This window comes from Panthera onca, chromosome C2 (genome assembly GCF_046562875.1).
Source record: "Panthera onca isolate mPanOnc1 chromosome C2, mPanOnc1 haplotype 2, whole genome shotgun sequence".
Taxonomy (NCBI): Eukaryota; Metazoa; Chordata; class Mammalia; order Carnivora; family Felidae; genus Panthera; species Panthera onca.
In genome coordinates, this window is record NC_138347.1 from 121,627,338 (window position 1) to 121,649,968 (window position 22,631).

The 22,631-nt window shown below is 37.2% G+C and overlaps 1 protein-coding gene across 6 annotated transcripts in view; it reads left to right on the plus strand.

Annotated features, from left to right (window-relative positions):
• TFDP2 (transcription factor Dp-2) overlaps positions 1 to 22,631 on the plus strand; it is a 188,741-nt gene that overhangs the window by 89,819 nt on the left and 76,291 nt on the right. The window contains exons 5-6 of one of the 6 annotated variants that reach the window (XM_078432283.2): positions 20,228 to 20,308; positions 20,803 to 20,883. The exons of 3 other annotated variants lie outside the window; for them this stretch is intronic. In XM_078432283.2, coding sequence (XP_078288409.1) covers positions 20,228 to 20,308; positions 20,803 to 20,883 — 162 coding nt within the window. Of the gene's footprint in view, positions 1 to 20,227; positions 20,313 to 20,726; positions 20,732 to 20,802; positions 20,884 to 22,631 lie in introns of those variants that run through there. 2 more of the 6 variants (XM_078432282.2, XM_060638835.3) reach the window with 2 other exon arrangements.

A 22,631-nucleotide genomic window follows, 5' to 3' on the forward strand; every position in this document is an offset into this window, starting at 1 on the left:
GCAGAGAGAGAGGGAAACACAGAATCTGAAGCAGGCTCCAGGCGCTGAGCTGTCAGCACAGAACCCCATGATGGGCTCAAACTCATGAACCATAAGATCATGACCTGAGCCGAAGTCAGTTGCTCAACCGGCTGAGCCACCCAGGCGCCCCTCCAAGCTCTGCTTTTGATTAGGGAAGAACTATGTCCTGTTTCAAAGTATCTGGGATTAAACTGCTAATTGTATACACCACATAACCAGGCAACAGGATCAGGAGAGCCTTCCTTAGTTCATCAGAGCAAATGGTAAGTCAAGGGATCCTTAACCTAGGATCCACATATTGACTTCAAGGCATGACAGACTAAACTGGTAAACAAAATTCTTTGTGCTGGAGAGAAAATATATGATTCTGATGGATCCTCAAAGAATCCTTAATTTCCAAAATAGATGAGAGCCACAATAGTATATGACTGCATGTCACCAGATAGTTGACTGAGTTGTATGAATCAATCTTTTCTCCAGATAAAGAACTGAGAGTTAAAAGTCAAATAATACTGAAGTGGATAGTAAAGGGGAGAAACTAACTAGAATTTATCTAACTTTTTTCTTAGCAAACACCAAACCTGGATAGTTTGACCAACCTTCAAATAATTGATTTTTTTTTTAAAGCCATCATGGGCTTATTAAGAAACTGCAAAATAAATAAATCTTATACTTGACACACAGAGCAAAATTGTACTTGGAAAAAACAAGATATTAGGTGGTATTTGTTTTCTTCTCAAAGTTATTTAATGAATCTGAAATGGAATGTTAAAGACAACAGATTGACATAGAAGGGAACCAGTCAAGATATCAGCAAAGATTATAGTAATAATACCTAAATATTTATTGAGTATAAAATACTGTATTAAAACTGCTCATGAATTAGTTAATTAAATCTAATTAAATGAGTATTCTCAAGAAAATTTAAATAAATAGTTTAAATTACTTCCCCAAGATCCTACAACTAGTAAGAGGGAGGTCTCATATTTGATTCCATATAGACTGACTCCAGGGCTCTTGAGCTAGAGGAAATAAGGATGATGACAAATTTCTTGAATCATTCTTGGTATTTTTCTGTGTTTTAAAATTTCTTCAAGACTCAACAAAACTCATAAAAATACTGAAATTCAGTATACTTTTAAAATTCACAATGAAGGGGTCAAAAGATAGTGTGAAAATCAAGTCAGTGATGTGGAAGAGAAGTTGGAGGATGTCTTCTCAAATGCAGCAGTAGAAAAGGATCAAAAAGTTGAAAATGACAAAGGGGAGCCTGGGTGGCTTGGTTGAGCATTCAACTTTGGTTCAGGTATTGATCTTATGGCTTGTGAGTTCAAGCCCCTCATCAGGCTCTCTGCTGGCAGCTCAGAGCCTGCTTCAGATCCTCTGTCTCCCTCTCTGCTCCTCCCCTACTCATGCTCTCTCTCCCTCTCTCTCAAAAATAAATAAACATTAAAAAAAAAGATGAAAATGACAGGTACAAAGAATAAAGACTCAATGTGTAGATGAATAGTATTCCTGAATAAAAGAATAATAAATAGAAGAGAAGCAATAATCAAAGGTGAAATAGACGACAACATCCTTGAACTTAAAAAAGCCCAAGTTTATAATTTGAAGGATTTCACTGATATATGCATACGAGATATATCAGGTTGAAAATTTTGAGGATTAAAAGATACGCTGTAAGCATCCAGGCAAAAGGTGAAAAGGAGACTGCTACAAAAGCTCTAAATAAAACTAATCAAAGAGTTTCTGTTCACTATTAAATAGCAAAAGACAATGGAACAATATTTCTGGTGTTATTAGGAAAAGGAAAATGTCTACACATTTGCCTATTAGCAAAGGGCAGAAAATAAAGGAGATAATATTAAAGAGGTTCAAGAATAATAGAGTGATAGAATGTAAGACCACCTTATCATCAATGAGAATAAAAATGAATACATTAACATATACATTTAGAAGACAGAGACTCAAGTTGGGTCAAAAAAACAATATCCAAGATTTACATGACCTGATTTTGATGCTTACTATAAAGCTACAGTAATCAAGACAGTGTAGTATAAGTGAAAGAAAGATATTTAGATCAACGAAGCAGAATATAGAGCCCAGAAATATAGTTGACTGATCTTTGACAAAGGAGGAAGGGCAATTCAGTGGAGAAAGGAGAGTCTTTTCAGTAAATGAGGCAGGAGCAATTGAAGTTTACATGCAAAAAAAATGAACCTATAAATAGATCTTACACCTTTCACAAAAATTAACTGGACATGATTAATAGACTTAAATGTAAAACCTAAAAAGATAAAGCTTCTAGAAGAAAAGTAGAAAATCTAGGTGACTTTGGGTTTGGCAACACCTTTTTAGATACAACAGCAAAACATATCTGATGAAGGACTTTACAAAGTCAGCCAGTTGCAAAGTTAGGGAGCAGTGCACAAAAGGCTACCCTTACTTCTGACATCAGTTGCAAGTTCAAGGGTCTTGTAAATTACCTTCAGGTTTGGTAGGTTCAGAAGGACTCACAGAATTCATTGAAAGATATTTTACTCATGGTTATGGCTTATTACAGCTAAAGGATGCAAATTAAAATCATTCAAGTGAATGGGGCACCTGGGTGGCTTAGTTTGTTGAGTGTCCAACTCTTGATTTTGGTTCAGGTCATGATCGCAGGATCATGAGATTGAGTCCTGTGTCAGGTGCCATGCTCAGCTTGGAGATTCTCTCTCTCTCCTTCTGCCCCTCTCCTCTCTCTCTCTCTCTCTCTCTCTCTCTCTCTCTCTCTCCCAAATGGAAAAAATAACCAGTCAAGTGAAAAGGCACATAGGCCAAAGTCCAGAAAAGTACCAATGTGGAGCCTCCAGTTGTCTTCTTCCCATGGAGACATGGACAATGTTACTTTACCAATATTGATGCTTGACAGCTTTGCACAGAGTATTGCCAACCAGAAAAACTCACATGAGCTTTGGTGTCTGGAGTCTTTTTTGGGGTTCAATCACCTAAACCTGACTAGCAGTTCATGTGACTCATTTGTCTCCAGTCCCTCAGTAGGTTAGTTGATGTGACTCAAACACCCCCAGTCTAAGTCTCATTGTTGATATGACTCAAAGCCTCCACCCTTTATCATATTTTTAAACACTTTTATCAGGCAAGACGTTTTAAGAGTTTAGAGATTACCTCCCAGGAACTAAGGACAAAAGCCAGACTTCTCTTTGGGTAAGAAATTCTTGACTACCTAAATAGGTATCCAAAATATGAAAAGAATAATAACAAGAATTGTATTCAACAACAATAAGAAAACAAACAACTGAATTGAAAAGTGGGGAGACACCTCACCAAAGGATGTATACAGAAGAATATGAAAAGATACTCAGTATTATTTGTCGATAAGGAATTGCAAGTCAAAACAACAGTGAAATAGCACTATACTCCTTTTAGAATGGCTAAAATCCAACAAGATGACAATGCCAAATTGTTGATAAGTATGTGGAGCAAAAGGGACTCTCATTTATTGTTACAGAAAATGCAAAATGATGCAGGCACTTTGGAAGACAGTTTGGTAGTTACTTTCAAGCTAAACAGTCTTCGAGAAGTCCTGTCTTCCATTATCCTTTAGGTGTTTACTTATGTGATTAATTTCCCATATATAACCAATTTCCCATCTCTGCCACTGCCCTAAATGAAAACCTTCCTCACATTAATTCAACTCTGAAACTGAGTACATTAGAAACAGAGAATAACCCCTCTCCTCAAGCATTCATAGAGTATTTACAGACAGTTGTCATACTAGAAAACAAAAATATCAATGTAGCTTATTGAGCAGAAGTGTGATAGACCATTGTATCTGGACACAGTGCAATAAACTTGAAATTAATGAATGAAGCCCACTTGTCAGTTCTTTCTCCAAAAAGCTATTAAATCAAAGCAGAAACCTAAACTGCAACAACTATTAAAAATAAGAGGAAATTATAATTTTATTTATACATACCTATACACATATATATGGGATGCAGCCAAAGCTGTTTATGTGCTTTTATTATTTTAAAATGGAATAAAGGGAGGGGTGCCTCGGTAGCCCAGTTGGTTGAGCATGTAACTCTTTGATTTTAGCTCAGGTCATGATCCCAGGGTCATGAAATCCACCCCCATGTAGGGCTCCATGTTGAACGTGGAGCCTGCTTAAGATTCTCTCTCTCCCTCTCTCTCTCCCCCGCTGTCCCTCTCCCCCACTCATGCTTTCTCTCTCTCTCTTCAAAATAAAATTTAAAAAATTTTAGATGGAATGAGGGGCACCTGGCTGGCTCAGTTGGAAGAGCATGCAACTCTTGATCTCAGGGTGGCAAATTCAAGCCTCCCATTGGTGTAGGGATTACTAGAAAAATAAACTTCAAAAAAAATAATAAAATGGAATGAAACAATGAATTCACCTCCCAAAGTTAAACAAAGGTTAGCAAGAGGAGGAATATATAAATGTAAAGACAAAATTGAGCAAAATCAGAAGATAGAAAAGTGGTAAAACAAAAATCCAGGTAAATTGGCCTGGTAATAAACAAACTCTAGGAAGTCATTTAGCGTAATGTTAGAATATTAGAGGAATCTTTATATAGAATTTTTAAAAATTATCAAATTACCATATAGCAATTATGTTAAAAATTTGAAAATACTGATGAAAGAAATTATTTGGGGGAAATATAAATGATCAAAATTGAATATGTTAACATTAAAGTTTGTTTATTTTGAAAGGAAGGGTGAGGGGCAGAGAGAGAGGGGGAGAGAGAATCCCAAGCAGGCTCTGCACTGTCAGCCTGGAGCCTGACACAGGACTCAAAGCCACAAACTGGTGTCATGACCTGAGCTGAAGCTAAGAGTCGGACATTTAGCTGACTGAGCCATTTACATACCTCTAATCTATTTTTTTAAAGTCTGTTTGGGGAGCCTGGATGGTCAGTTAAGTGTCCGACTCCTGATTTCCGCCCAGGTCATGATCTCATAGTTCATTAGTTTGAGCCCTGCATTGGACTCTGCACTGACAGCAACAGAGCCTGCTTGAGATTCTCTCTCTCTCTCTGCCCCTCCCCCCACTCATTCTCTCTCTCTCTCTCTCTCTCTCTCTCTCTCAAAATAAATAAATAGACTTTTTAAAAAGTCTGTTTTATTATTATTTTTCAGTAAACTCTACACCATCAACATGGGGCTTGAACCCGAGATCAAGAGTCACATGTTGTATTGACTCACCCAGCCAGGCGCCCCCAAAATTGATTATTTTAAAAAGTAGAAAAATTGAATTCTAATATGTTGGAAGAAATAATAAATATTATTATCCCCAAAACTCATTTTTTTTTAGAGAGAGAGAAAGAGCATGCAAGCAGGGGAGAGAGGGGGAGAGAGAGAGAGAGAGAGAGAGAGAGAGAGAGAGAGAGAGAGTGAGTCTTAAGCAGGCTGTATGCTCAGCAAGGACCCTGACACAGGGCTTGATCTCACAGACCTGGGATCACAACCTGAACCAAAATCAAGAGTTAGACGCCCAACCGACTGAGCCACCCAGGTTCCCCGCCCCCCTGCCTCAAAATCACTTTTAAAAAGACTCTTCTCACAGTGTTAATGGGTAAGCTTTTTTCCTGTTGCTGTGAATATATAATTCAGGTGATAAAACGTGCAGACTATAAAACCAAAGGCTTCCATTGCATGAAAAACTAATTTAACTCACATAATAAAATGTAACAGTACAGAAAGTAACAAACCAATCACACAACTATTAAAGCAAACAACCAAATTATTAGCAAATAAAATTGACATTATCATAAGAGAACTATGTAGCATGAACCAGATAGAATTTGTTTCAAGAAAGTATGATAAGAAATTACCAATAATACATTTATATAAGTAGATAAATGGGAGCCATATTTTTGTCTGAAATACTTTACGGGCTACAGTTTTAAAAATTGGGTCACTTTTTAAAAAATCTCGATGAAGTAGGAATTAAAAGATTAAACTATATATTTTCTAAAAGTCCATCTTTTTTTTTTTTTTTAAGTTTATTTATTTTGAGAGAGAGCAGTGGAGGGGCAGAGAGAGAGAATCCCAAGCAGGCTCCACATCGGCAGGGCAGAGCCCAGCTGGGGGCACTAACTCACAAACTGTGAGATCATGACCTGAGCTGAAATCAAGAGTGGGACACCTAGCCAACTGAGTCACCTAAAAGTCCATCTTCAAGTTAATTAGCCAATATCATGTTAAAAACATTTCCATTAGAAAAAGAATTCCCATTTAAAATAGAAACAAGATAAGAAGGTTCACCGGCACCATTATTATTTATTTGGTTTTCTGTTTTGGTTTTTGGTTTTTTGAGAGATTGCCTGCGCATTCATGCACAAGTAGCGGGGAGGGACAGAGGAAGGAGGAGGGACAGAATCTTAAGCAGGCTCCACACCCAGCCTGGCGTGGGGCTTGATCTCACAACCTCAAGCTATTGACCTGGGCCACAATCAAGAGTCTGATGCTTAACCAACTCAGCCACCCAGGCACCCATATTTCAGTCATTTTCAAATGTGTCATTTGGTGGCTTTAAGTACATTTACACTGTTGATGCTTAACCATCTGAGCCACCCAGGCACCACTCTGTTGCTTTGTTTTTTTTAAGTCAGGTTTATTGAGGTAACTACATGCAGTAAAGTTTACTCGTTTCTGTTTTTTTGTATGTTGTATATAATGAGCCCTGCAACCTTGCTAAACTCACTAGTTTACTAAAATTTATTACTTTTGCTAGCTTTTTAAAATAGATTTGGAGTGTCTGTGCCAGCCAGCATTCCTTGGATAGGCACCATGTGCTCATAATGTAATATCCTTTTTTATCTATTGCTGTATCATTTGCTAACAATTTGTTAAGGATCTTTTTTATAGTGGTCAAATATACATAACATAAAATTTACTATTTCAACCATTTTCTTTTTGAACTTTATTTATTTATTTTGAAAGAGGGAGAGAGAGAGAGCACATATGTGGGAATATGTGAGCGGGGGAGAGGCCAGGAGAGAGGGAGAGAGAGAATCCCAAGCAGGCTCAATGCTGAATAGCATCTTGATGCAGGGTTCAGTCTCACAAACTGTGACATCATGACCTGAGTTGAAATCAAGAGTCAAACGTTTAACGGACTGAGCCACCCAGGTGCCCCTATCTTCACGTTTATAATTTGGTGGCTTTAAGTACGTTCACATTGTTGTACAACTATCACCGCTATCCATCACCATTTTTCTCATCATCCCAAACAGAAACTCCATACCAATGAAATAATAATTCCCTATTCCCCCTTTTCTGGCCGCTAGTAACCATTGGGTCTCATTTTTTGTCTTTATGAATTTGATTATTCTAGGTAACTTATGTAAGTGGAGATATATATTATTTGTTCTTTGGCTTATTGTACTTAGCATAATATTTTCAAGGTTCATCTAATTATAGCATGTATCAGAATTTCCTTCCTTTTTAAGGCTTAATTAACTGGTTTTTTGCAACTGTGTTCAAGAAGGATATTGGTTTGGAATTTCTTGTAATTTATTTGTTTGGTTTTGTATCTGGTTAGTGCTGGCCTTATCAAATGAGTTGGAAAATGTTTTCTACCCCTCTGTTTTCTGGAAGAGTTTGTATAATATTAGATTAGTTTTTCCATAAATGTTTGGTAGAAATTGCCATTGAAGACCTTTGGGCCTAGAGTTTTCTTTGTGGTGAAGTTTTAAACTGGGAATTAAATTTCTGTAATAGGTATGGGGCTATTCAGGTTGTCTGTTTTTTGGGTTTTGGGGGTTTCGTTTGTTTGTTTGTTTGTTTTTTCTTTTTGAGTGAGCTCTGGTAGTTGGTATCCTTCAATGAATTTGGAAATGTGTTGTTTAATTGGGAATTTTCCAGAAATCTTTGTTATTGATTTCTAATTTAATTCTTTTGTGATCAGAGACCATCCTTTGTTTTACAGTTTTGAAGTTTGCTTCAAGATCTGTCATATGGCGTATCTCAGTTAATGTTCCAAGTGTACTGAAAAGATTGTGGATTTTGCAGATGTTGAATGGAGTGTTCTATAAATATTAATGATGCCAGCTTGATTGCTAGTGTTTCTCAGATTTTCCATATCTTTTTTTAAAATTAAAAAAAATGTTTATTTTTTGAGAGAGACAGAGTGCAAGCAGGAGAGGGGCAGAGAGAGAGGGAGACACAGCATCTGAAAGCAAGCTCCAGGTTCCGAGCTGCCAGCACAGAGCCAAGCATGGGGCTCGAACCCATGAACTCCAAGGTCATGACCTGAGCCAAAGCAGACACCTAACTGACTGAACTGCCTAGGTGCCCCCAGAATCTCTATATCTTTATTTTGTGTTCACTTGTTCTGTTGATTACTGAGAGAGCAATGTTGGTCTCCAGTTTTAATGGTGCCTTTTCTATTTCTTCCTTGAGTTGTCACTTTCTTACATATATTTTGAAACTCTGTTGTTGGGTACATGCACAGTCAGGATTGTTATATGTTATTTTGGGTTTTTTGTGCTGTTTTCTCATATCATTATGTAATACCCGTGTTTATCGCTGGTAACAGTGCTTGTTCTGGGAATCTATGAATTTTAATTAGGGTCTCTAGATAAGTTATATTCAATGTAATTATTGAGAAGTTGGATTTAAATCTGCCATATTGCTAACAATAAATTTCATATTAAAAAAAAATAAATAAATCTGCCATATTGCTAGTTTTTTTTTTTCTTCGTGTACGTCCTTTCTGTTCTCCATTCCTTTCCTTTTTTCCCCCCTTTATTTATTTTGGATAAATTAGGTATTTTTATTGTGATTCCATTTTATTTCTACTTTCTACTTTGCTAATTTGTTATATCTCGTTTTAATTTTTTTTTTTAGTGTTTGCACTAAGGTTTACAGAGTACATCTTTAAGTTATCACAGTCTCTTTCTTTAAAAAAATTTTTTTTAAGTTTTATTTATTTATTTTGAGAGCAAGAGAGAATAAGCAAGGGAGGGGCAGAGAGAGAGGGAGACAGAGGATCCGAAGTGGGCTCTCTGCTGTCAGTGTGGAGCCCGATGCAGGGCTTGAACCCACAAATTGTGAGATCATGACCTGAGCTCAAGTCAAAAATTGGATGCTTAACCATCCAGTTAAGCCACCCAGGCGCCCCTGTCACAGTCTACTTTCAAAGAATGTTACCATACCATGTATACTTCCTTTTCTACTCTCTTATCTTTTGTGCATTGTTAGCATACATTTTGTTTTTACATTATTACAATCCTATAATGCATTGTCAATGTTTTGGTTTATATTCTCAGTTATCTCTTAAAGTGATTAAAGATTAAAGAGAGGAAGAAATTTTTGTCCAGTCTAATAATGAGAAAGTTGAAATAGTTATTTTAAAGCCCTTGTCTTATGTTTCTAAAATCTGGGTCATATATAAGTCTGTTTCAATTGATTGATTGATCTCTTGCAATTGTTTTTCCTCCCCCTATTGTAGGTGTGTTACAGTTTTAATGCCAGACATTTCATATAAAAGAACAGTGGAGATTGAAGTGAATAGTACCTATGCCTGGAAATGGGCACACTTCTTTTGTTAGGCCATTTGTTTATGGGATTGAGGCAGTCAGTCAGAAGTTGAGCTAGGTTTAGGTTCTAGTATTGCTGTGATTATGTTCAGTGTGCGTCAAGGGAAGAAAGAGGTTGAACCTTCAAGAAAAATGTTGGTCTTTAGAAAGGGAAAATAATTCTTTTTTTAATTAACTAGTTAATTAATTAATTCTTGAGAGAGAGAAGGTGGGGAGGTACAGAGAGAGAGGGAGACAAAATGCCAAGCAGGTTCTGCACTGTCATCACAAGAGCCCGATGCGGGGCTCGAACTCATGAACTGTGAGATCATGACCTGAGCTGAAATCAAGAGACAGATGCTTAACTAACTGAGCCACCCAGGTGCCCAAGAAATAATTCTTAATACTGCATAATGGTAGTAGAGTTTGTCTTATGGCCAGACCTATTCAAGTCATGTGTGACTCTTAAGAGAATAGGGTAGGTGTAAATTTTTATGAAACAACAAAACAATTAGCTTTTAAAATATAATTTAATGAGAGTGATCTTATTAACTCACTAGCAGTACTGTCTATGTGTATCCCTTATAGGGTAACATAATATAGTAAGGGAGCAAAATATTCTTCCTTATTTCAGAAAAGGCAAAACTTGAAACTTTGGCATCTCATAGACTACCAGTGTTTCCACAGAGGAAGGGGGAGGTGATCTGTTCCTAGTGGAGGCAGCATTACTCAGCAATACTTACTAGGAATGAGCTTTTAATGAAGCCACGTAAAAGACTAAAGTGGTGTTTCTTAGCTTCGATACACACTAAAATCATCTGATTCCTTTAGAGCCATATTTATGCCTTAGTCCTGCCCTCAGTGATTCAGATGGAGTTGCTTTGAGGTGTGACTTGGATGTAAGTTTCCTAATCGATTCTAATATGCAGCCAGGCCTGGGGATCACTGCTCTAGAGGCTCACAGAATTCCGTGTGGGCTGTTGGAGACTTTGTAAGGTCTGGAATATTTGTATTAGCAGATGAAGGAAATACCAAGTGATATTTAAGTTATTATTATTGCTGTGATATACAGAAAAAGCAATTGTTTTTCTTTTTTTTTTTTTTTTAACATTTATTTATTTTTGAGACAGAGACAGAGCATGAACAGGGGAGGGTCAGAGACAGAGGGAGACACAGAATCTGAAGCAAGCTCCAGGCTCTGAGCTGTCAGCACAGAGCCCGACACAGGCCTCGAACTCACGATCCGTGAGATCATGACCTGAGCCAAAGTCAGACACTTAACCGACTGAGCCACCTAGGGACCCCCAGATTTTGGTTTCTAATACTATTCTCTAAGACTCCTTAGAAAAATAGCTAATGTAGGGGCACCTGGGTGGCTCAATCAGTTAAGTGTCCAGCTCTTGATATCAGCTCAGGTCATTATCTCAAGTCTCATGGGATCAAGCCCCGAGTTGGGCTCTGTGCTACCTGGAGCCTGCTTGAGATTCTCTCCCTCTTGCTCTGCTTCTCCCCCACTCGCACTCTCTCACTCTCTCTCTAAAATAAAATTTTAAAAAATAAAAATAAAATAGAAAAATAGCTAATGTAGGTTTGGGGCAGGAAATACACAAGATGAAGCTGGAGTGCCTTATCATACCAGAAAGTAAGGAAGTGCTACCAAAAAAAGTGGATCCTGCAGAGCGACACAGGAGCCAACTTGAAAAAGTTCCCAGTGGCCAAAAACTGGAGCAATTTGAGCAGCAAAATAAATAGGGCGATGTTGTTTTTTAACCTGAGGTATGAAATAAAAATACGTGAGGGGCGCCTGGGTGGCTCCATCAGTTAAGTGTCCAACTTCCACTCAGGTCATGATCTCATGGTTCATGAGTTTGAGCCCCACACTGGGCTCTCTGCTGTCAGCACAGAGCCTGCTTCAGATCCTCTGTCTCTGTCTCTGTCTCTCTCTCTCTCTGTTCCTCCCCCGTCCAAAAAATAAATAAACATTAAAAAAATAAAAATACATGAGTACATACTCATATAAATAGTGATTGAATAAATAAGTGAGGGAGAAGAGACAAGTCTCTATACAGAATTCCAAATAATTTACTTAGACACTGATTGAGACACTTCTCCCTCAAGGAGGTAGAGCTTAAACTCTCCAACCCTGCCTTGAATATGGGCTGCACTTAGTGTGGTGTTTCCAAATTGTAGTTTATGGGAACAAAGGGTGGAGGTGGGAGAGTAACTTTATGGTGGAGACACCTAGAAAAATAGCCCTAGCCAGTTGATCCTCAAAGTTCACTTTCTCAGCCATAAGTCATGTTGATAGCAGGTGCCCTTGATGTGATGTGATGACATCTTCTTCCCTATAACTCATAACCCTAGTCTAACAATGAGAAAAAATCAGACAAACCCATATTGAGTGGCATTGTACAAAATACCTGGCTAACATCTCAAAACTGTCAAGGCCATCAAAACCAAGGCAGATTTGAGAAACTTCACAAACCAGCAGAGGCTTAGTAAACATAACTACATATAAAACAAATAAATACATTAAATATTGGCATTATAAGAAAAAAACAGAGTAGCAGTGTGAAAAATTCACAAAAGAAATGTAAATGGATAATAAAAATATAAACATGTATTCAACTGGACCAGTAATCAAAATGAAAATTTATTTTATTTTATTTTTAATTTTTTTTTTTACATTTATTTATTTTTGAGAGACAGAGAGAGACAGCATGAGCAGGGGAGGGGCAGAGAGAGGAAGAGACACAGAATCAGAAGCAGGCTCCAGTCTCCAAGCTGTCAGCACAGAGCCCGATGCGGGGCTCGAACCCATGAACTGTGAGATCATGACCTGAGCCAAAGTCTGAGGCTTTAACCGACTGAGCTACCCAGGCGCCCCAAAATGCAAATTTAAATAAAAAAGCCAATGTTTGCCAGTCAGTTCAGCAAAGATTTTGCTGTTTTGTTGTTGTTAATACCCACCTTGGGGTAGTAGAGGATGGTCTAGGGACTCAGAGTGATACAACCTCTCTGGAGGATAATTTGCTCAGTGCCTATCAAAAATCTTCAAAATAGGCAAAGTCTGGCTCAGATTTTCTCTTCTGTGGATTTATCCTGATTAAAGAAGATCTGTGGGAAGATTTTGGCAAAGAATATTTACCACAGCATTGCTGATGAGAATGAAAAATTGGAAGCAGTTAGATAATTAGTTGAGCATTGTGACACTGTTGTATGATGGTATTCTATAGATGTTACAAACTAAATAATTTATTATATTAAAAAATTTAAACCAGCATGGATATAGCATGATCACTCCCCCTGCTTTTTTTAGAAAAAGAAAAATACGTAGCATAGGAAAAGACTTGATATATGTATGTAAAACATTAATTATAATTATTTCTGGGTGTTTTAATTACGTATTTTATGTTTTTCTGCAATGTGCATGTGCAATACTTTGAACATCATGTAAAAAGTTATTTCAAAAAAATCTTTTTTCCTCTGTGAAATTAACAAAAGTTTCTTTAAAATTTTGACCTTGTTGGCAAAAGTGTGGGAAATTGGTATCTTCATATCATATCCACTTGTTTTTTTTTTTAATGTTTATTTATTTTTGAGAGAGAGACAGAGCACAAACAGGGGAGGGGCAGAGAGAGAGAGAGAGGGAGACACAGAATCCAAAGCAGGCTCCAGGCTCTAAGATGTGAGCACAGAGCCCGACATGGGACTTGAAGTCACGAACTGCAATATCATGACCTGAGCCAAAATTGGATGTTTAATTGACTGAGCCACCCAGGCACCTCTTCTTATCCACTTCTTAGTCTACTTGTATTTATTCTCATCTTCTTATCTATTTCTTATTCTTCATATCTACTTCTGTTAGGAGTGTCAGTCAGTATAAGTCCTCCGAGAAGCAAATTGGTAATACACATCAAACTCCTGAAAACAGTTGATATGCTTTCACCTAGTAAAAACCCTTCTGGGAGTTTGTCATTAGAAAAAAATTAAAGATTTGAGGGGCACCTGGGTGACTCAGCCAGTTGAGCGTCTGACTCTTAATCTTGGCTCAGGTTGTGATCTCACGGTCATGGGATCGAGCCCCATGTCAGACTCCATGCTGGGTGTGGAGTCTGCTGAAGATTCTCTCCCTCTATTCTTCTGCCTCTCTCCCTTGCTCACACACACAGTCTCTCTGTCTCTCTCTCTCTGTCTCTCTCTCTCAAATAAAAATAAAATAATACAAAAAAATAAAATAAAAAGTAAGAGATTTGAGTGTAGAAGTGTTTACTACATAATTATGTATAATGGCAAAATACAGAGACTGTGTAAATATCCACTTATAGGGAAATAAAATATGACACATCTGCACAGTGGAATATTGTACATTCATGATGTGTTTAGAGAATATTTGTTGAGGTCTGATAATCCTTGTGTTCCTTTTTAGACTTCTCAGAATGGCATCCATAATCCTGATTCATTCCCCATGTTCTTTGCTGTAGCCTCAGACAAGAAAATAAGAAATAGTTTCCTTCTACTATTTTGTGCAAAAGATAAAAATTAGTCAGTTACTTTTCTCCTAGAGCCAATCCCTCATGTGGATTTTATTTGGTTTCCTCAGTTTATTTGGTTTACTTTTAAGATTATAGGTGTTATGTGAGCCTTTTCACGGTTCTGTGCTGCCTGAAATGCTCCTCTCCCTGATTTTACCATGTTGACACCTCCTCATCTTCCAGGTTGCAGCTTAAATATCACCTCCTTCAGAGAGACCTTCCTAGAACACTTTGTCTAAAGAACACACGTGGAATATCACTTCCCAGCTCTCTGATACCACTAGTTTCTTTCCTAGTAATGGATGTAGTTGGCATTTTTATATTTGCTTGCTTGTGTATAGTGTTTCCTCCATTAAACTGTAACTTCCTGAGGCTAAGGATTATATTTTTTCCTTCTCCAGTGTATTTTTAGATCCCCTGCTTAAGGCTGGTGTAACAGTTAGTGAACAGTTAGTAAATATGCATAGATTGAATGAACTGACTTAATTTTACATCTCATCAAGAATTTATCACGTAATTTGGGGCACCTGGGTGGCTCAGTTCATTCAGCGTCTAACACTTAATTTAGGCTCAGGTCATGATCATGTTTGAACCTCGCATCAGCCTCTGCACTGACAGTGTAGAGCCTGCTTAGGATTCCCTCTCTCCCTCTCTCTTTCTCTCTCTCTCTCTCTCTCTCTCTGCCCCTCCCCAGCTCACTCTCTCTCTTTCTCTCTCAAAATAAATAAATAAACTAAAAAAAAAACCAGAATCGTCATGTAATTTGTTATTATAATGTAGATTGTACCAAAATTATTTTTATAACACATTGATCTTAGCTGTCCTGGTCTTGATATTTTAATGTATTTAATGTTGAATATAGAGGTAGGAGGTTGGGTTAGACTCAAGAAGTAAAAGATGCTCTTATAATAGAGGTGGAACTACTAATGGATGCAGAGGAGTGGGTGGACTGAAGAAGTAAAGCAGAGGAGAAAAGACATTTTCACAAGACTGTTGTATGTGTTTTTTAAAAAGTAGACTTTATTTTATCAGCAAAGTTTTAGGTTCATAGTAAAATTAAGGGGAAGGTGCAGATTTCCCATATGCCCTCTGCTCCTGTTCCTACATTTTTTTTTTAATTTTTAAAAAATACTTATTTATTTTGAGAGAGTGTGCACACAAGTCGGGGGGGGGGGGCAGAGAGAGAGGGAGAGAGAGAATCCCAAGCAGCCTCCGTGCTGACAGTGTGGAGCCAAAGCCCAACACAGAGCTCAGTCTCACAAACTGTGAAATCATGACTTAAGCCAAAATCAAGAGTCACTTGACCAACTGAGCCACCCAGCGCCCCTTGTTTTTTTTTTTTTTTAATGTTTTTATTAGAGTAAAATAGACATAATATAAAACTTATCCTCTTAGCCATTTTTAAAGATTCCATTCAGTGGTACCGAATGCATTCATAGTGTTGTGCCACCATCATACCATCCGTTTCCATAATTTTTCATCTTGCAAAACTGAACTCTTTACCCATTAAATAGTAACTCTCCATTCTCCCCTCCCTAAGCCCCTGACAGCCACAATTCTGCTTTATGTCTCTATGATTTTGACAATGCTAAGTAGTCATGTAAGTAGAATCCTACAATATGTCTCTATGTGACATAGTGTACTGTCCTTAAGGTTCATCTGTGTTGTAGCATGTCTCAGAATTTTCTTCCTTTTTTTTTAATGTTTATTTAATTTTGGGACAAAGAGCACAAGTGGGGAGGGGCAGAGAGAGAGGGGGTCAGAGAATCCCAAAGTGGGCTCCATGCTGATAGCAGAGAGCCCAATGGGCTCGAACTCGCGAAGTGCAAGATCATGACCTGAGCTGAAGTAGGATGGATACTTAACAGACTGAGCCACCCAGGCACCCCGAATTTTCTTCCTTTTTAAGGCTGAGTAATATTCTATTGTATGTATTTACTACATTATGCTTATCATTCGTGCATCAGTGGACACATGGGGTTCTTCTGTGTTTTAGCCATTATGAATAATGCTGCTAAGAACATGGAAGTACAAATGTCTCTATTAGGCCCTGCTTTCAATTCTTTTGACTATATACCGGGAGGTGGAGTTGACCCAGTGGAATCATATGGTAATCCTGTTTTTAATTTCTTGAGGTGTCAACATTCTGATTTCCATAGTAGCTGTACATTTTACATTGCATCAACAGTGCTCAAAGAATCCAATTTCCGCACATCCTCATCAACACTTATTTTCTGTTGTTTTGATAGTAGCCATCCTAATGCTTATGAGGTGATACCTCATTATAATTTTAATTTGCATTTCCCTAAAGATTAGAGATACTGAAATCTTTTCATGTGCATATTGGCTATTTGTATATTTTCTTTGGAAAAATGGTTATTTAAGTCCTTTGTCCATTTTTGAATCAGGTTGTTTGGTTTTTTGTTGTGGTTAAGTTTTAGGTAGAAGATAAGGTTTGATACCTTCTAAGATAGAAGATAATGGGCCAAATCAAGGAAAATTTAGATTACTGTCTTAAGTAGTTTGCTGTTATTGTCTAGACCAGAGATGTTTAATAGAACTTTCCATGATGATGGAAATGTTCTGTATCTGCAAGCCGTTAGCCACATGTGGCTGTTGAGGACCCAACATGTGTATAGTGCAACTGACAAATTGAGTTTTGCATTTTATTTAACTTTAATCAATTTAAATTTAAATAGCCACATGTGGCTTAAGGCTACCACTATTTTTGATAGAGTAATCAGGAGGTCATCAGTTGTATTTCTTATTTCTTTTCATTTTTAAACCAGGAAAATGATGTGTGGTTTAGGAAAAACACTGGAAACAATGTGGGCATTTGAATGGTGAGGAAGAGACAAGAATAGAAAATCACTTTCTATTTTGGATGAATATGCCTTTAATGAGAATGGGGAACATAGGAGGATGAGCTGATTTGGGAAGGTAGACATGGTGTTCATTACTGCAGAAATTGACTTGAGAGTGTGGGACATAGAGACAGAGATGTCCAGTAGGCAGTTATAAATAAGAGTTTAGAGCAGAGCAGAATAGGAAAGCCTAGAGGTAGAAGTATAAATTTTCATTGTCATCTACAGAATGGTGATAAAGCCAGAGAAATAGCTAATACCCTTTAAAGAGGGAATGTAAATCTTAAAGAAACAAGCATCAAGAATAGGTCCTTGAAAAAAATCTGTATTTAAAAGGTGGGAAGAGGAAGAGGACCAAGTGAAGGTGAAGTTACTTTACCGCAAGGTGTTTTTAAGCAACTATCACTTATCTCTGCAAGAGGTAGCAGGAACCCTTTGCATTAGATGTAGTTCTCATCAGGAAGATTAGACATTTTATTTCAAAAGGTGATTGAGTATAAGAAATTAGCATAGGTGATTTCCATTCCCTCACAGTATGGATCTGATAGGTAGTTATTTTAGCAGGAATAGGCAAATAAAAACTATTATTGTGCTATCATAGTATCATTTCTGCTTATAGAATCAGAAAGGGATCTGTAAAATGTGGTTGATATTTCGTCAAGTTACCAATAAGCATAGCAAACTCTAGTCTGAATAAATTAGCTTATAAACGTGAGGGAAGGAATCCCTACCCCCATTTGGTGTTTTCTAGATATTTAGTAGTTATAAATAATACAATGCTTAAGTGGATTTTCTAAGTAAGATTAAGGAGAAATTGTTTGAGACGACCCACACAAGATGCATTTTCTTATGCTGGTAGGAAGACTCCTTATTCCCCCCCAGTGTGTGATACAGTCATAAGGGAACACAGAAGCTACTAATCGTGCTGCCTGCCTAAAGGCTTGGGAGTAGATCAAAGGGCAGTGTAAGTGAAGTTCTGGGGGCTGGATAAAGAAGGGGCACTGGCAATGAAGGCAAATAGGGAGAAGAAACATGGAGGAATAGGAATAGGCTTAAGGTCACATCTATGAAGTAGATATGGGGGTTCTAGGGAGCAGATCAGTTTGTTGCCTAGCTCAGTGCCTGATAAATAATAGGTACTTAATAAGTACTTCTTGAAGGAAAGAATGAGTGATGGTTAGGGAAAAGAAAAATCGCTTCTGCAGGAGCCATTCCTGACGAAATCCTGCTTTGGCTCCACCTTATCTCACCCATGACTTGACCTCTGTCATCGCATGTCTTCCTGACCTTGGGGTGCTGTTAGATTTATTGTTAGAACACATGCTAAGTATGTGAATATTCCAGGTAGTTTATATTTGAACTTTAAATCATCGTCCATCTCTAGAGGTGGGATAGAGGGAGGGAGGAATACTCTATTTGGAAGTATGATGAGCGTATCTGAGTGCTGAGAAGTTTAATTTCCTTTTGTTTTAAGACTATACCAGAATAGGTGTGACGGTATGTAGCCCTTGAATATCCTGGCCTTGAGTGACATGTACAAGACTTCTGGCTGATTTGACAGGGTAGACGTGTACACTTATTTTCTGTGTCTCACTGGTTTACAGTAAGACAATCAAGAATGATGAGAAGGAGAGTTTAAAGTTATTTCCACACACACAAAACTGATGGGATGCTATTGTAATTTCCAAGATTCTTTTTTTATTCAGACTGCTCTAAAATCTGGTAATCCACAAAAAGTTAGTGTATAGAATTTTTTGAATGATTCTTTTACTCAAATACAGTGACCTCACATTTGATAGCAAAAACAGGTTTTATTTTATTATTATTTTTATTTATTTATCTTTTAAACTTTTTGAGAGAGAGAGAGAGAGAGTGAGAGCGAGCAAGTGGGGGAGAGGCAGAGAGAGAGAGGGCGACACAGAATCTGAAGCAGGGTCCCGGCACTGAGCTGTCAGCTCAGAGCCTGACGCAGGGCTCCAACCCACGAACCACGAGATCATGACCTGAGCCGAAGTCTGACGCTTAACCAACTGAGCCACCCAGGTGCCCCGCAAAAACAGATTTTAGACTCTGAAAAGGTACAGGGCCATATAGGTTGTGTTTTCAGTTTTAAGCTATTATGTAATTGCAACCCAAGTTAATTAATACCCTCGTGCATGTAAGTGTAATAATACATGGTGCATAGTCTGCAGAGATGGACTAAGGAAAAGCTCTTTTTGATCTATTTCATTTACTGTATATCTGTTTGAAGGTCTAATAGGCAGTGTTTCAGACACTAAGGATGTAACACTGAAGAAAGCACAGAATCCTTACCCTTCCTGAAGCTGTTGTCAAGACATACTTTCAGAGGGGACTATTTCAGATTAGATGGGAACTAATCAAAGAAGCAGAGAGCTATCTTAGTCTATCTAGGAGAGTTGTACATTCAGGGAACTGAAATATAAACTAATAAGCTCACTGAAGATAAGGATTTTTGTTTGGCTTTTGTCCGTTGTGTTCACTGCTATATCCTCAGAGCCCCAAGTAGTACTTGGCTCATAATAGGCATTAAGTAAATATATGTCATTGTTCAAAGTGTTTATTGATTTCAATTTGTATAATCATACACATGTACTTTAGTAAATGATTTTTACATCTAGCTAACTGAAAATTTTATCTCAGTTACTTTATTTCTATGTTTGTTACCTACTTTTAGTTTCCCCTTGTGCCCACATGTCAGGATGCAGAAAAAGCTTATTAATATTAATAGTCATACGGTGATCTTATATTGCAAAGGGTAGATTTAGAAAGGAACTTCAGAGGTCATCTTTTGTTTAGCTTCCTGCCTAGGAAAAACCGAGTTAAGATGATTAGGTATATATTTTTAATTAATCATTTTTAAAACTAGGACAACATAATTGGGTTCTCTTGAGAAAATGGACAAAGGTACTTAACCCTAGATATAAAGATACTAACCTGAAAAATTTGGAACTTCTAACTGTGTGGGAAAGTGAAAAAAAATGGAGCACAACTAAGCTGCTCTTTGTTGATATCAGAAATGGGCCTGTCATTCATTTTGGCATTGAAACATAGCCTCCTATCTCAGGGGGCAGGACCAGGACTTTTTTTTTTTTTTTTTTTTTTCCCTCCCAGAGGAGCTAGACAGTTATTACAGGTTGAAAAGCCCCAGCCAGTTTTTCAAGAGTCTCTCCTCCCCAGCCCCCTCACCCCCTCCCTACCCCCCCCCCCCCCATACTTATGGTGGTTTTGCTCTGCTTTCAAGATGCATTAAGGTCTCCTGCTTTGTGACTGCTTTGGAGCCAGCAAATACCCTGACATGCACAGTTCGAATTATGCAGATTTCGTGAGTAAGTTTAATCTTATTTTTTAGCTAGTTAAAGTTCAAATGATATTTTAAAATATGTTAGCTTGAAGTTAGCCATTTTATCGTTTTACCACTTTTATTTTAAGCATATTTTTAAAACAACCTTTAATTAATGAGAAAGTAAGATTCTGCACATAAAAAGCCCCTTTGTGTCTTTAGACTTACACTTCCAGTTTCTTTTGAATGATCTTTGTTGCATTAGACAGTTCTCATATGTCTTTTGAAAGTCAGTTACCTAAACAGTTTTCTTGAGCATCTTTTTAGTTTTATTGAGTATTTTAAATTGAGCTTTTCTGCGCTCGATTGCTTATGTCTGACACAGTCTCAAGTTTCCACTGAATGGTAACAAAGACTGTAGAGTGTTGTTGGTACTGCAGTGAGAGGCATGCTTCTTTAGACCAGGTAAGAGAGATCATTTTGTTTCTTAGTGCTGGGTGAGTTTTTACCGCGTTTATTTTATATTCTTCCAACAGCAGCAATATTAAGTTGATAAACAGCCAGGAGCACGCTGAATTCAAGACGTCCTTGCTTGTTGCAGACAGGAAAACTACAGGGTATGGGGGTTGGGTTGGGTGGGGGGGGGGAGGGGTAGATTAAGCTTAGTTTATCACTCAGTTACTTATATAAATCAATTAAAATGTGAAAATAATTTTGGAGCTCACTTTTCCTCGTTCAAGAACTAAGAAAGCATTTGAGGAAATGAATAATTCTGAAGGTACTTTATAGTTATTACTTGTGACTGCAATTCAAATGATAGTTTTTACTTTCATTTCTTTCCAGTAGTTAATAAAATAAGCTTTGACCTTAACTCTACATTTTTTTATTTATGAAAACTTTTACATTGTCAACAGCAAAATATGCTTCCTCGGGATCTTTGAAATAAACCTGACACTTAAAAAAAAATATTTCAGCTTTTATAGCTGTTTCATTCCTTTCTTTCCTAGTACTTTTTTCTTAAAAGTATTTGTGCTTTGAAAATGTCAGCTGTATTCTAATGAAGCTCAGGCATTGTTTGCTCATAAAGGGGCCGGTGCATTCCACTGCTTTATGGTTTATTATGAGGCACAGTGTGAGAGTGTGGGTGGCACCATTTGGTGTCTGCCTCTTGGGGTAGTGACTGCCATTATGTTAGCGTTAGATTGGCAAAGAAAATATAGCATGCAAGATCCCATATGAAGAAAATCTTAACCCTAAACAATACTGAGTGAGCCCGGAATGTGTGACAACTTGATTGAGTTGATCACTTCAAGTATCCTCTCGAAAGTCTGCGTTTCAGTTACAATTAATATTCTACCAGTCACATCTCTTATTTTTTGATGTATATAACATACTCATTTTTTGAATTTTAATAAGGAAGTGAATGTTTCTGGATAAATGATGACATTTTAAGTAGATACAGTAAAATTTTAAATAATACATTTACTTAAAGAGTTTTAAGGAACTTAGTGTGGGTGGGAAGGGGGAGTGGAAGAGGAGGTCAGGCAGAGAGCCTTTCTTTCAGTTAGGAAAGCCCTTATGAAGAAAAAAGCAACAGATGTTTCTTCTGTTACAATTGAGGTTGTTTTATTCAAAATTCACAGTAGCTGGAATGGGGAGGGGAGATCATAAATCTGACTTAATCAGGGGATAAATAGAACTTAGTCATTTAAAATTTATTCTTTTATACTTAGAATTTGAGAATCAGTAGAGTAACATATTCTGAGTAGCATACCTTTTGGAGAGGCTTTTTTTAATCTTAAAAAAATTAATGTGTAATTAATGGAAATATGAGAAAGTTAACTTTAGTGCACTTAAGTTATGGAAAAAATTCATCATTAAATGCTAAAGAATATTTGGAAAAAAACTTAGTATTATAAAATATATAAGGAATACTTAGGTTGCAAAAGTTTGTAATTGCACAATAGGTACTGAGGCTCAAAATGAAATTTCATTATGAAACATTATTTACATACAGTGAGAGAGACTTTTATCTTCAGTGAGAAGCATGAGACTTATTCCAAAAAAGATCTTTGAATAAGAAATGCGGGAGAAACATTTTAAGTTTAATTAAAATCAGCCTCTAAAAAGAAAGATAATAAGCTTAGATTGGTTGTTAATGGACAGAGAAGAATGTTTATTTGCTTAAAAAAAAAAAAAAGCAGCAAAGGAAGAGCTTGGAAGCAATATGCATGTAATGAAAGCAGTCAAAATAAAAAAAAAAAGTTTTTGAATTTGTGGAATTCATAATGAGTAAAAACCTTTCCCTTTGCAAGTAACAAAGAGAAGTTCCGTGCTATTGTGTAGTGTGCATTTATACACATTA